The sequence below is a fragment of the Gossypium raimondii genome, chromosome 9, assembly GCF_025698545.1.
Source record: "Gossypium raimondii isolate GPD5lz chromosome 9, ASM2569854v1, whole genome shotgun sequence".
NCBI classification, from domain to species: domain Eukaryota; kingdom Viridiplantae; phylum Streptophyta; class Magnoliopsida; order Malvales; family Malvaceae; genus Gossypium; species Gossypium raimondii.
The window spans coordinates 42112628-42126713 of NC_068573.1; the positions used below are offsets into that span (position 1 = coordinate 42112628).

The following is a 14086-nucleotide window of genomic DNA, read 5'->3' on the forward strand; positions in this document are numbered from 1 at the left end:
CAAATTTTATGAATGGAATACCTTATTTTTATAGTTGTTATTCCTTAAATTTTTCCGAATTCGCTTATTGGAAGAAAATAAGTTTCTTGAAATTTAAATTGAATCCCCTTAAAAAGAAATTTGAAGTTGAAAAAACCACCTAATCCTTGTTGCGAAGCCTATAAATTATACTCCCCCTTGGTTGAACCACAAGCAATTACTTCACTTTTGTTGACTCTATCCCACGTCGGTAAAACTCTCCCGAAACGTAATCTAAAATCAGATCTTCACTATCTAAAGGAATCCGGAGTGAGACTGATTTATTAATTAAACCTTCATGAATCTATTTTTTTGTTTTTTTATTCCAGGTAAAACTTCCTTGACGTATCAACTACGGATTTTTTTTTTTTGCACAAATGGAGAGATCATTTTATTTTCCTTTTTCCCCCTCTTTTATTAAATAACTTTTAATGCAAATACATGCAAGTTTAAACTTATTTTAAATTCATTTTTAGATAGTGAGTTTGATATGAATTCATTTTTCTTTATTTCTTTGCTTTTGAATTTTAACCAATTTATTTTTTCATTAAAACATTTTACACAAAACTTCAAAAGTAAATAAACATAAAGTATAGTGCCGACAATCATGGGACATGTGGTCGGTCGAATCCAAAGGAAAAAGGCAAGAACCTTGGCCTTTGGTTAAATGGAGAAATTGTATTTTGACCCACCTAAAAATTAATAATTTTAACATAAAAAGAGTTTTTAGCTTTTAACCCGTAAAAACTTATAATTTTAACAAAATTCCCCCTGCATATAGTTAACATAGATCAAATCTAGCCTAGCTTGGTTGGGTGGTTAGTCACAAAGTTAATATATATGAATATGATCTAATAAGGGGAAGTAAAGCAAAATGCATTACAGTAAATCCTGCTCGCCTTAACAGTTTAAAGTTAATATGAGTTATAATTACGAGCATCCACTGAAAATTTGACCCCCATTATATATATTATATATATTTCTTTCAGAAAAAGGAAAATGTAGTCCACTGCTTCTTCATTCCAAAAAGCAGACCGCAAGAGTATTTAGGGTCTATCCCCGAGCTCATAGCTCATTATAATCAATGATATAAGCCGGATATAGAAGAATGGAGTTCAAAGAGCATACCAATTATACTCTCCTTGACTGTTGCCTGTCAGAACTTCTCAGTTTCTTCACTACATTCAGCAGGCACTTTTCCAGGACTGTGGCTAGCCATTTTCCCGAACGAGCTGATGGCCGACAAACCTTTGAAACTGCTGCTTCCTTCACTGACATTGGACTTCCTAGATTTAGTTGGCTTAGAGGGACTGAATTCTGCTCCTGTATCGACGTTGGTCATCATTCCACTACTCAGCCTTAAAGGACTAGCATCTGCTTCTGATTCGTTGTTGTCAATTTTGGCGACAACTAGTTGGGTGATTCCCCTACGGCAGAAGGGACAAACTAGGACTAAAGGAGATGCTGTCAGTGGGTTGGGCTTCTTGTGACAGCATAGAGCTAAGATGCAATGAGCACACATCCGGTGACCACATTGTCTAATCTCTATTGTGCATAGCCGGTCAAAGCATATGCAGCATACATCTATGTCGCTTGCCTGTTTAACACAACTTTCATCGGTGAATTAACAGCTACATTCGTTTTATAATAGACTATTAACATCTTACATGTAATCTTTGCATAGAGCTGCGTAAAAGAAAAATAAGCTGTACACATTGTTACCTCGGAGGCAGTATCGTCAGCTTCGACCTCGTACTGTGAAGCAGATGGAAGTTCATGGACTGTATCCTTCAAAATGGCTCTCTCCCTCTCTCTGTTAGCCTCCATTAAGGCCTTCTCCAAGAGCTCTTTTGCTTCTGGATTAAGCTCGCTTATGAACCTTAAAGGCAATGGCCAAACAAGAGGTTCTGCAGATGCAGGGTTCAACAAAGCTGCACATGCATCGTGTTTGTGCTTCAAAGCAATCAAATATGGTATTCTCCTGCAAATACATTAGAATCAAGGCTTTCAATGACAGTATCGAATAAACAAATTAACGGCTACTGTGTTGAAGGAAAGTTCAATAGTATATAGTTCCTATAGAAGTCATGATCAGAGAGGAAATGATTTCACCATGAAATAGAAAACAGAAAAAAAGAAAAAGAAATATCGGATTTCCTATAAGTTTTAGGATATAGAGTGTATCTTAACTTGTAGTTTGAATGTCAAGCTGAATGCAAGGTGCTTTTCACTAAAATCAAATTGAGCATTCAACCACGAAAGCTATACTCAATGTGACAAAGTCGATAAACATAACACTTATAGTCACTTTAGCCTAGCAGATGAAAATAATGCAAAAATTTTGATTGAGAATACCATGGAATTTTAACTGTAAGAAAGTAATAATTGAAGTTCGTCCTCCCTTTTCCACGTATGCTTACCCATATGAATCCGGTTGAAGCCTATCAGCTCCCCAAGCAAGTAATTCCCGGATACACTCTATAGAACCCCCGCGCGCGGCAAAATGAAGGGGTGTGCTCCCAGGGTAGCTGCAATGTGACCTAAAATCAATCCAGATTTCACAACTGAAAAGGATCAAAACACACAAGTAATCAAAGATAAATTACCCATTTCCACCAGTTGAAGCACAAACAAGAGCCCCATTATCTAAGAGTGCATGAACACAATCAGACCATCCTTCACGAGCCGCCAAATGCAGAGGCGTAGCACCGTTCTCATCTCTTATGTTAACAAATCTCGCAAAGCCCCTACGAATTCACAATGCCATTCAATTCAATCAGACAGCAACACAAAGTTTAAGTTCATGAATTTGGCCACTTCTTTTTAAAGGGTTAAGAGAAAGAGACCAAGAATCTGCAAGGGGGCTGCTGTGAGCAGCAGAAAGAAGAGCTTGAAGGCAATCAAAATGGCCATAGTAGGCAGCATAATGCAAGCAAGTCCTTCCTTGAAGTGAATCAAACATCAATACCTGATTAATTTTTCATAAATAAACATCACACTGATCAGTTTCTAAGCAAACACAAAATAGTACAGTGTAAAAGGAAAAAAAGAAAAAACATGACATACATATGATCCACTCTGGATAAGCCTTTTCACACAATCGGTCTTCCCATGCATTGCAGCCAACATCAATGGGGTCTAAACCCATCACAAGCAAAACAGATCAATGGGATAGAAATAAAGCCAGCCAATCAGAAACATGCAAAGGAAAGAAAGAAGAATTCCTGTCTGAAAACAAGTACCTGTCTGTGACGATTCAAGATGTCTGAATTTGGATGCCGATCTAAAAGGAACGAAAGAATCTGCAGCAATGATCAAAACCAGACACCAAAACAAAAGAATCCCAGAAAGAAACCATCAACATTGTCCCCCGAAATAAAATCCCAAAATCGATTAAGAAACAAACAAACAAAAAAAAGAACCCACCTCGATCTGACCATGGATAGCTGCCACATGAAGTATAGACAACTTCCCATATCGAGTGGTGCTTTTTAAGGTAACTGGGTCTGCTTCAACCATTGCCTTAACCATGTCCAGGTCACCTGTCTGAACAGCACTGAGCAAATCATTCTCATGGTTTTCCAAGCAGCTAAGCTTTTGACCCATCACCTCCTGTCCACCTTATCTGTTATTATAAACGAATGGAGAACTGCCACAGACCCAGCGGAGTCTACCTCACGCGCCACCAGTAGGTGGTGGTGAAGTGGATGCTGATGGTGATAGTGGCAAAGGAGAGATTGTGAAAGTGAAATGGGCTTTTAATTAATCTAATGTAATCTAATCTAATCTATATGTACTACTACTTAACTAGACAGACACTGTGGAGTTGATGCCTCGTAGTTTGGTCCGAGATTTCAGGCCATTGCCAAATTGCATTTCGGACACTTTAAGATTCTCTTCATGTATTTGTTCCTTGGCATTTCCTTTGCTGGGAATTAGAATTTTAACTTTAACATGGAACATTATCTTGTCTTAAAATTTTTAATCTTATTGCTGTCAATTTCTCAAACAGTTTAATTCCCCTCCATGACCGAAAGCTATGAGAATATGCTCCTTTTCTTTTTATGCTTTTAATTGAATCTTCTATTTTAATATTTCTACTTTCATGCTTCAAGTCAAATAAAATCAGAGTTAAGAGAGAGAGAGAGAGGAGAAAATCAATAGAACAAGTGTTAGGTCTAATTATGATCCCAGTCCTCCTCTTATTTATACAATTAGAATTTAATCTCTCTATTAAAGTGGGAGGATTCCTTTTGAGACCATCCCAAATTTTAAAACAATCTTTTCGGCCTTCCATTAAACGGGATAAATGCAGTTTTGGTCTCTCTAAAATTAATTTAAACTTTTTTTAATACAAAATTTTTAGTTTTGGTCCTTCTAATTTTTATAATATTATCTTGTTCCTTTAAATAATTTTTTTATTCCGCTCTTGCATGTAATATTGTTTACGAGACTTTTTTTAACCTTTTGAAATGTCATATAATCTAATTTAATAAAATTCTTTAGACAATATTATCAATCGAACTTTAATTATTAAATTAAAAAATTAAACGCACATAAATTAAATTTCAAATATGTAAAAAGAACTAGATTTAAGTTTTAACTTTTCTATTTTTCATTAAAATCATGTTCAAAACAAGTCTTTGGGTAAAATAGGGAAAAAATGCTTGAACTAAAATTAAATACTAATAATGGACATTTTAAATTTTATTATTTTTAACAATCAAATAAAATGTCAATATTTTAATCTATTGAAACTCTGGAATATCTATTTTTCACCCGATTAAACTTTTGATTAATCGAAATTTTAAGAGGGCCTATAATCAATTTGTGTGAAAACGAGGAATCAATTGAGTAAAAAAGAGATATTTGAGGGGTTAATGATTTGGATGAGACAAATTAGCTTTTCTTCTTTTGACTTGTATGCTTCATTGTCACCCTCCTTGGTATCAACATATACTTCAACCTTTTACTTTTTGGTGTTTTCTGTCTATTAATTACAGCTCCGAAGGAAAAGTTTGGAAAAACAAATTTTAACAAAAGCTGAGATGGAAAACAAACCTTATGTTGATGTGTTACAGCCAGCACAAAAGATAAAGATTTATTTATTTGAATCTCGGTTAAATTATAAATATTTTATTAAGATAATTATTGTAAATTATAAAAGATAAAACATGTATCTCTTAAGATTCTCGATTATTGATGGAACTAATGTCGAATGTTGATTTAATTTGATTTATATTATTGGATTTAGAAGAGTTTAATTATAAATACAACTCTCCTTCATTTATATTCATTTTATTCCTGAGTTAAAAATATTTTTGATAGCATTTACTCTAATACTTGATATGCGTTAGTTCAAAAATAAATTTAAATTTAAAAATTAGCTTTAAAACCATGCAATTTACGAGCTATGAAAATTAAAGTCAAAATTTAACCCAAAAAAAAACCTTATCCATGTTCATGTGCATGCTTCTACTGATTTCATTTATTTCAAATATAGTAACTTAAGTTGGAGTGAAATTTAGGCCACTAAATGAAGCGCTTAAACTTTTATAAAGTAAAGTTGTATATTTTTCATACATTTGATGGGTCTTGCGTTTAAGTTTTCTGTTCAATTTGATTTCTACACAACCTTGTACCTTTTATAATAAATTATTTTGTGGACAAAAATTATACTAAGAATTTCCAAAAGGTATAAATAATTGGAAAAAGAAAACACAAGATTACAGATAGAATTTAACAATTGTTCTAAGAAGCTTTCTTTCAATTAAAAGATTGATTCTTTACTTTTTATTTATTTCATGGTAAAATGGTTTTAATTAAGAAATATTAATGGTGGATAATAGTTTGATCAGTATCGAAGTGGACAGAGAATATATTCTGAAGATAAAATAAATCAAAAGATATCATAAAAGAAAAAAATCAGTCAAATAGCCACGACAGAACCTGGGCAAAATATTTCAGCACTGTTCCATCAATTGTGTAGAAACAGCGATGAATATCAAAAGAGGGTGTTCTTGGAAGGAATCCAGTGGCCACTGCGTCATTTAACATGATTTCTCAACTGAACTGAGAAACAGGGTAAGCAATCTCATCTCCCGTAGTTTCTAAATAAACCCAATATTTCAACCCCTGTTTCGCAGTGATCTTCCCCACTCACTAGCATCAACCCTGTCCAGATCACGGAAAACCTGAGTAGCTTTGTGATGGTTACCGGCGGTGTCACTGGTCGGACCTCGTCGGCTGAAACTATCTCAACCGGAGGCCGAGTCTGATCTTCTTCTTCTTCTTCAAAGAGTATTGTTATTCAACGGGGATAAGACCTTAGCTTCGTAGTAGGAATCCTTGTTCCTTGCTGCATACTTCGACTTTGTCTCCTTTGAAAAACACCGCCATTGTGGTTTAAACACCATCCAGAAATATTGTTGAATGGAAAAGTTTCTTGCCATTTGAATGTTTTGGGCCCCAGAGGGGAGAGTCACCAAATGCAGAGGCTTTTTAATCTCTTACGAGAGAATAATGACATAGTTAAGTCAATGGGGATGCTGAAAGAAGAGGTAAAAGGCAATCAACATGGCCATAGTAAGCAGCATAATGCAGACAAGTAATTCCTTGTATTTTGCGGGTTAGAATAGAGAGTAGTGGAATGATTAATTGTAGATGGTAATGGGCTTTTTTAAGCGTTGAAGCTGAAGCTCGGAGAGGGAAACAAAAAAAGTGATGGAGAAAAGGGTAAGCAAGCCAAGGACGCCCCCAATGACCGTAAAACGATCGACATTATTGCAACGAGAAAACGACCCACCTCACCTCAACTCCAAAGGGGAGACCTCAACACATTGCAAGCGGGTAATTACGGTGGGAAAACAAGCAATAACGAGAAAGCTGGATCACCAGAGACTGACAACCATCCACGTTCCACAGCCAAAAGGAGGCGTACAGTCTCTTCCCACAGTCCACCCACAACCATTAAACAATGTAGAAGCTGGCGCCACCCCTTTAAACATAACAGAGGATGAAAAGAAAAAGGAGAAGATGGGAAGAAGCAGAGGAACTGTGAAAGACAATTCAAGGGGGAGAGGGAAGGGGAGGGCCGATGGCGGTCAACAGAGAACCGACGCCTAGGCTTTTCTTTGGTTAAATTACACCGGTTGTAACTCAACGTCATCGTTTTAGTCATTCAACTTCAAAAATTTTTAATTTAGTCACTAACACTATTTTCTTTTAAGACGACGGGATAGTTTTATTGGCATAATAACGAATATAACCTCAAATATTTATAAATTTTATTAATTTAGTTTTAAATTTAAAAATTAATAAATTTAACCATCAACTTTATACATTCTATCGATTTAATCTTGAAAAATTTTTAAATAAAAATTTAAAATCTTTAAAAAACAGAAAAACACTAAAATCAATTTTAGAAAATTTTAAAAGTTTTAAAAATAAAAATATTTTCTATTTTTTAATTAAAATTTACATGTTTTGTATAACAAAAATATTGAAAAATAAGTACAACTAAAACATTAGAGAAATTTCGTCAAAAGAAAAAACATTAGAGAAATTAAAATTTGGTCACCAAGTCTCAATCCCAATGGAGAATGGGCCGAAAGTGGAGCAAAAATCTTTTATGATATATCAAAATTCATACGTGGTGGAAAGTGGGTTATCCATTTGTATCATGGGCTTTTATTAGTTTACAGTCTTTAAAAATGAAAAATATTTGGGCTCAATAGGCAGTCTTTTTCCTTCAAAAATTTCAATTAAACCCTTTTAAATAGTTTACCTATTGTAAGGGTGGACGGTGGAGCTAATTTTTTTTTGGTGACATTAAAATTTTAAAATCTAAAACATCATAAAGATATTAAAGTGCTAAAATTAAAATATATATATCAAAATAATCAATTACACATCTGACAAAAAATTTCACTAGTTATTAAGGATTAAGTTATGTATATATAAGTGTGTATTCAAATTTGTTTAGGGCAAAGCTAAAATATTGTTTAAGGGATGGAAATTAAATAATAAATTTTGAGGGCCAGAGTATAATTTTACCATTATATTTATTTATAATTATATAATTTTTAAAGTTTCTAAAAGGGAAAATTTATCATATTGAGAGTCAAGAAAAATTAATAATTTTATGTTAAAAGATTATATTTTCTTTTAACTTTAAAATAATTTTTTATTATTCAATAAAGGTTAAGAAAATAGAAGGAGCCAAAGCGAGCATAGACCTTCTATCTACCTCTAAGTAAGACCTCAACTTTGAACCTTAAAAATTTTAAAGGTATTTTTACAAAAAAGGAAAATGTTGTTACTTGTAAAGTTTGAAAATTACACTTTAATTAGACATATTTTTCCTTCTCTACAAATTACTTCTGTGCTCGTTTTCATTTATTTCTCTGTAAATATTCCTCATCTCAATGTTCATCGTATTATCAATCATTTACTTTAAAGTAAAAATGCAAGTTCTACATATTTTTCGTCAGTTGTATGAGCTCAACTTAGTTGACATGTATAGTGTTCAGTGAGGTTAATATTAAGCTTTTGATGAAATCAAACATTGTCAAATTCTATATTTAATATAACATTTTCATTTCTTTCCGTCTTGGTGTTGATCAGATTAACGATCATAGCCAACATTGAGGTTTCTTGTCTTGAAATTAAGGGCTTTGTAACACACCATGGTAGAATTACAAGATGACTGGAAATTGACCTGGTAACTTGTCTTGAATCTTGTCCCAAAGCAAAAAATTACAACATTTTTAAGGCTGTTGAATGGGCTGCTTCAAACTGAGCTGGAAGAGATTTCATGTGTTTGTCTATAATTTCCTCTTTCAGTTTAGTAGTCAGTGTTCACATCATATACCAAATATTATAGACAAATAAGTAGGTTAATTGTTCCCTATACTCATTTGTTTATTTATTATTAAAATAAATCTCTTTTTTTATTACTTTTATTTATGAATTAGGAACAAATATATATATACACAAATTTATAATACATTCATGATGTGGGTAAAAAAGAAAGTAACAAATATATTTATTAAAAGCTTACGTTAAATAAAGTAACAAAATTTGAAGTTTTGTTACTCACGATGCCCTTAGTTCAAACTTCATCATGTGTAAATTTTTTATTTATAAAAATATAAGAAGATAAAAACACCTTCAAAGTAATAAACTTTATAAAAAATTGGGTGTTTAGCAATTTTAACTAACTAAAACCCGATTAATTGGTAACACTAACTCAATAAAAAATTTCTTTCTTTAGTACATTTAGTACCTATTAATTTTTTTATATAAATTTTAATTTCTTACTTTTGTATGTGAAAATTTGATTTAATACATTTATAGCAAGCTTCTCCCTTATTCCTTTTCCTTTGAATGGTTTTAGTTTCATTTAACTTCGGTGGCCGAAGGGATGGAGTTGTCTCCCTGATCTCCGAAGAAGAGGCCCATTTTGCCAAATTCATAGGTACACCATTTTTATTCAGAAAAGGTAAGTAATTAAAATTTGAAGTTTTTATATAAGTTTCAATGTTTATATTGAAATTTACTTTTATGTTAATATTTAAATTTAAATAAAAATATTTTTGATATATAATTTATTTGAATTTAAAAATTTATTTTAATATATTTTCAATGTTTAAAGAGTTTTTATTAATTTCATAATTTTTAGAAATATTTTAAAATGTATTTTTGAACAAGTAAGAACTATATTGATAGAAAATATAAATGTTAAGGACTAAAAAATTTATTCTATCTTATTATAATTTGCATGTCGAAAATGATAACGACAAAATTAGACAGAAAAACCAAAATTATCAAATAAAAAGTACAGGAATTTAATATTTCAAAATTAAAATATAAAAACTAAAATTTAAGTTTAAAAAAATCTGATGTTACTGTCACAGCATGAACCTTAAGGGTATGGGGGCCATATGTTAGCGTATTCATCGCCGCACCCTCAACAAATTGATTAGAGACTATGCTCTAATTGCTCACCTATTAATTCTTCTTAATCAGTTTAGTTAAATTAATATAGCATTATTAATCTTGATTTAATTTGCTTCATTGACTCGTGATAATGATGGGTCAAACAAAGTTTTGTGTTCCCCCCACCGGTGTATGTGTGGGCTCTACTTATGTTAGTAAAAGAATGAAAGAAAGGGTTAAAATACTAAAAATACCTCATTTAATTGTTATCTACTTTTACATGTTTATTATACTTACTTAAAGACGTTTTACCTTTTGATTTTGTATCTAAAGAAACACTTATCTTGAATAAAAATTAATGATTTATTTAAATATAAATTAAAGGTTAATAAATTTTAATTTTTATTCAAATAAAAATTAGTGATGTATTTGGGCGAAAATTAAAGCTATAATTTGAATCCAACGACAACATGTGTACTTAATTTTAAAAAAAAAAATCTGGATTTGTATTTAAACAATCAGAATCAAATTGAGTGGTTCCTCTCGCAAGCTTCCATTTTCATTTCCATGCAAATGTGTGGTGCTAATTACAACAAAAACGCCCTAGAAGCCAAGCTCTTTTTGATTTATTTTATTTTATTCCACTCTTCTTTTGATGAGTCATTCCGAAAAATATAAGAAGAAGAAGAAGAAGAAGAAGAGAGTGTAAAGGCGAATATTTCTAGGATATGTTTATACAATATACTGACTTAACTAAAAAAATTATCATTTTAATGAAATATTATATTACTGAAATAACTAATAAATCAAAACCTACGTATAATCTTTGTTTTCAGACTACATAATCCTATGTAAAAATCACACCTAAAGGGATTAATAAAAAAATAAAAATCACAGCTAAATAAGTACGAATCATGTAGCTAGCTGACATTCCACATTCACTAATTCTTCATTAACATGATAATGCTAATATTCATGCACGTGCATTTGTGAGACATAAATTAGTAGTCAACAATTTTTATTTAATCATGTCATGTAGGCGATGCCTTAAGGACTAAGCCCTAATAATATATGTTTAAGAAAATATTATTTCGACCCATGCACATTGAAATTTAATCATATAAAACTATATTGATGCAAGGAATGCCCACCTAGATTCGGCATATCCGTCAAAGACTAAAACAACATAAGCTAATGATGCATGTTGGTGACGAAAATTTTAGTGCCAACCCCAGGGGGGGTATTAATTGGTCATATCATAACCATATTTTTCTTTGGACAGCTAAAAAGGTGACATCTTAGGATGCTACTCACCTAAAAAAAGAGACATCTATCAGTGGGGGGGCCAAGAAAACTACAAAGCCAGCCACAAAAATGGAAGTATTGAGATCAAATGAAGAAAACACCCAAGCAACCAGAGCTTCCCTTAATTATTAACACTGTTTTGAAAATTGAGTACAAGGATTTGTTCTTTTAGCTTGCTAAGGAAAGGGAATTACATATGGCTCATGCAATGTCCTTATTTCACACCCATCCTAATAACTTTTGAGAATTTCAAATTCTACTTCAACATAATCTTAATTAAGAAAATTTTCTCAACTTCTAGCTTTTTATTTGAATTCAAAAAAGTATGAACTTAATCTAATTCGATATAAAAGGTTAACAACTTCAATCCTCATAATTCAAACTTGAAAAAACAAAAAAAATATTCAAACTCGAAACTATATGAATATATAACTTGAAATGACACAGATTATAAAAGTTAAAAACCCCTTTATTGACAAATTTGAATAACCCGAAACAACTCGTGAGTCAAAACCAATACAAACCTTTACGAAAAAACTACCATATCGCATAAGCTTCTTCTTTTTTTCTTTTAAAATTCAGCTAGTAAATAGTAGTATTTGTTTAACTTCCATGACACTGATATAGATCTTTGGCTGTTAAGGAAACTACATTAGCAGAGCCTGAATAAATATGGGTCATTTAGGTGGGGTCGAGAGAGAGGCGCCTGGGGAATCTAAAATTTCATGGGGCATGCGATGCGATGCCATGCCATGCATGCATGTGCATGATTGAGAGCACATGTGGGAGAACGTGATGGACATCCAGAAGAGAAGAAGTTGGAATCTCAGTCACTCTTAGTAGTTTTTGGGGGATCTGATCAGATCAAATCAGATCGGCTTCTTAGGGCATACATGTTGACGTACGTTGCAAAAGTGAAAGCTGCTGCCTCTGCACACACTTCCATGTGCCTCCCATCTAACATGGGATGCCAAACCCAACCTTCATTCACTACTCTGTTTTAGTTTTTAGATTTGATTTGTCCCTTGGATTTCCGAGCCAATTATCCCCCCCCCCCCTCCTTCTTCTTTCTTCTTTCTACTACTACTCTCTGTACGGTCTTTCTATATTTTCTTTTTCTTTCTTTCTTCCACTTCTTAACGTTAATTTCAATATCGACAATTTCGGGATCATTCTAAAATTATATAAACATATTGCTTTGATTACTAAGATAACGAGGATGATGTCTGACCGACCGACCAACCAAACTATATAACATTGTTATTTGTCTCGACTTAGAAGGGAGAGAGAGAGAGAGGAAAAAAAAAAGCTTTACCTTTGACGGTCTTGAATATGCTTTATTCGTTCTTGGTAAGCTGCCTTGGTTCTTGCAAAAAGCACTCTCCCCTATTCCTTTCTTCCAACATGACCCAATCCCAGATTCCCACAGTTTTAATACTAACACTCTAATTAGTTAGTCTATAGATTCAATTAATGAGTTTTAATTAAGAATTATATTTAATATCTCTTATCTTTTATTAGGGTTGGTGGAGTAACAATATTATTACTAGTATATATCATTTTGTCATATAGATGTTTGTGGTTAGATAATAGAGGGAAGATTCTGGTTAAGAAACTGCAATGATAGACGAATTTCCTTTCCTTTTCCTTTTTTTTTTTCAATATATAGTATATTGGTTATGTGCATTGGACCAACAGCCATGATTTCTAATCATGATTTTGGTTTAATTTTTAGTCATTGCACCTTTTAGGTTGTTTACTTAATTGTACATTTAGCCCCATATTGCTGAATATTTTGTTCAGCTTTCTGCTGACATCAAACCAAATTTACCGGACAATTTAAAACTTTCAATTAGGATCTTAACATATATTGCGAAAAGGTACTAGTATGGCTAGGATTCATATCATTATGTTTTTTTTTTTTTATAATAATTATTTATCATTTACTCTACTAAGATTTAAGTTCATTGATGTGATTTTTCTAAACTGTGAATATCATTTGATATTTATTATTTATTTCAGATAATTTTAATGTACACATATGATAATTTATAAATATCTCAAATATTTTAGGATTAATTGTGTAAATATATTATAATATTTTTATATATAAAAATAAAATAGTAATTTCAGGCAAGATAAATTAGGGCAAGCGCACACTCCATACCCGCCTTTAAAAAACACTCCTACCTCTACCGTTTGAAATATTAAAAAACCTCTTTATTCAAAATAGATGAATTCGAAATTCATTACAATTAATGTTTTGAACTACTCATCTTTTACAAGACGTAAATGGTAATTAACTCAAACTGTATATCATAACAAAGAAGATGAACTCAGCCGATTGAATTTTAAAACTATTAAAAAGCTTTAAACACATACTCTATTTTTTCAGAGATCTAAAGAGAGAATCCAATTAAATTATTCTTTTCATCATAAAATATATCAAATCCAATACCCTTTTGATCGCTTAAATATATAGAATATTTTTTGGATTATCGAGAGAGGAGAATGGATTTGTTTGAGTCGAACCAGATTCTCATCCTTATTACATACAATTCTTACTATTAGGTTAAGAGGTTATTGGTATATTAGAGGTTCTTTAAATATTGCTTAAATGCTATACATTGTTTGTTTAGAAATGATAATTAAATAACTTTTGTTTGGACTTTTATTAAATTTATTTTTTAAGGAAGTTGCACATATAATTACTTATACAAATACAAATAATATATGTTTCATAAGCTAAAACTAATATAAATTTAATGTAAAGTAAAATGGACTGGAAAATGAAATTATATTCAAATCAAGGATAACATGTAAA

The 14086-nt window shown here is 31.8% G+C and overlaps 1 protein-coding gene across 1 annotated transcript; it reads right to left on the reverse strand.

Annotated features, from left to right (window-relative positions):
* Nucleotides 1-855: 855 nt before the first annotated feature.
* On the reverse strand, nt 856-3946 carry LOC105799856 (putative E3 ubiquitin-protein ligase XBAT31). Its single transcript, XM_012630632.2, has 8 exons — nt 3445-3946; nt 3261-3320; nt 3085-3156; nt 2865-2986; nt 2625-2765; nt 2439-2546; nt 1741-1999; nt 856-1615 (listed from the first exon to the last, which is right to left on the reverse strand). Exons 1-8 carry the CDS (start codon nt 3622-3624, stop codon nt 1175-1177), a joined length of 1383 nt encoding a protein of 460 aa, XP_012486086.1. The 5' UTR covers nt 3625-3946; the 3' UTR covers nt 856-1174.
* Between the last annotated feature and the right edge of the window lie 10140 nt (nt 3947-14086).

Bases quoted from the DNA above. Each gene is read 5' to 3' on its own strand.
- LOC105799856 (XM_012630632.2), bottom strand. From the start codon at position 3,624: ATGGGTCAAAAGCTTAGCTGCTTGGAAAACCATGAGAATGATTTGCTC. The intron at 2,987-3,084 runs GTATGTCATGTT...AAAATTAATCAG, and splicing joins TTATCCAGAGTGGATCATAT to GTATTGATGTTTGATTCACT. The intron at 1,616-1,740 runs GTAACAATGTGT...TGTGTTAAACAG, and splicing joins CTGACGATACTGCCTCCGAG to GCAAGCGACATAGATGTATG.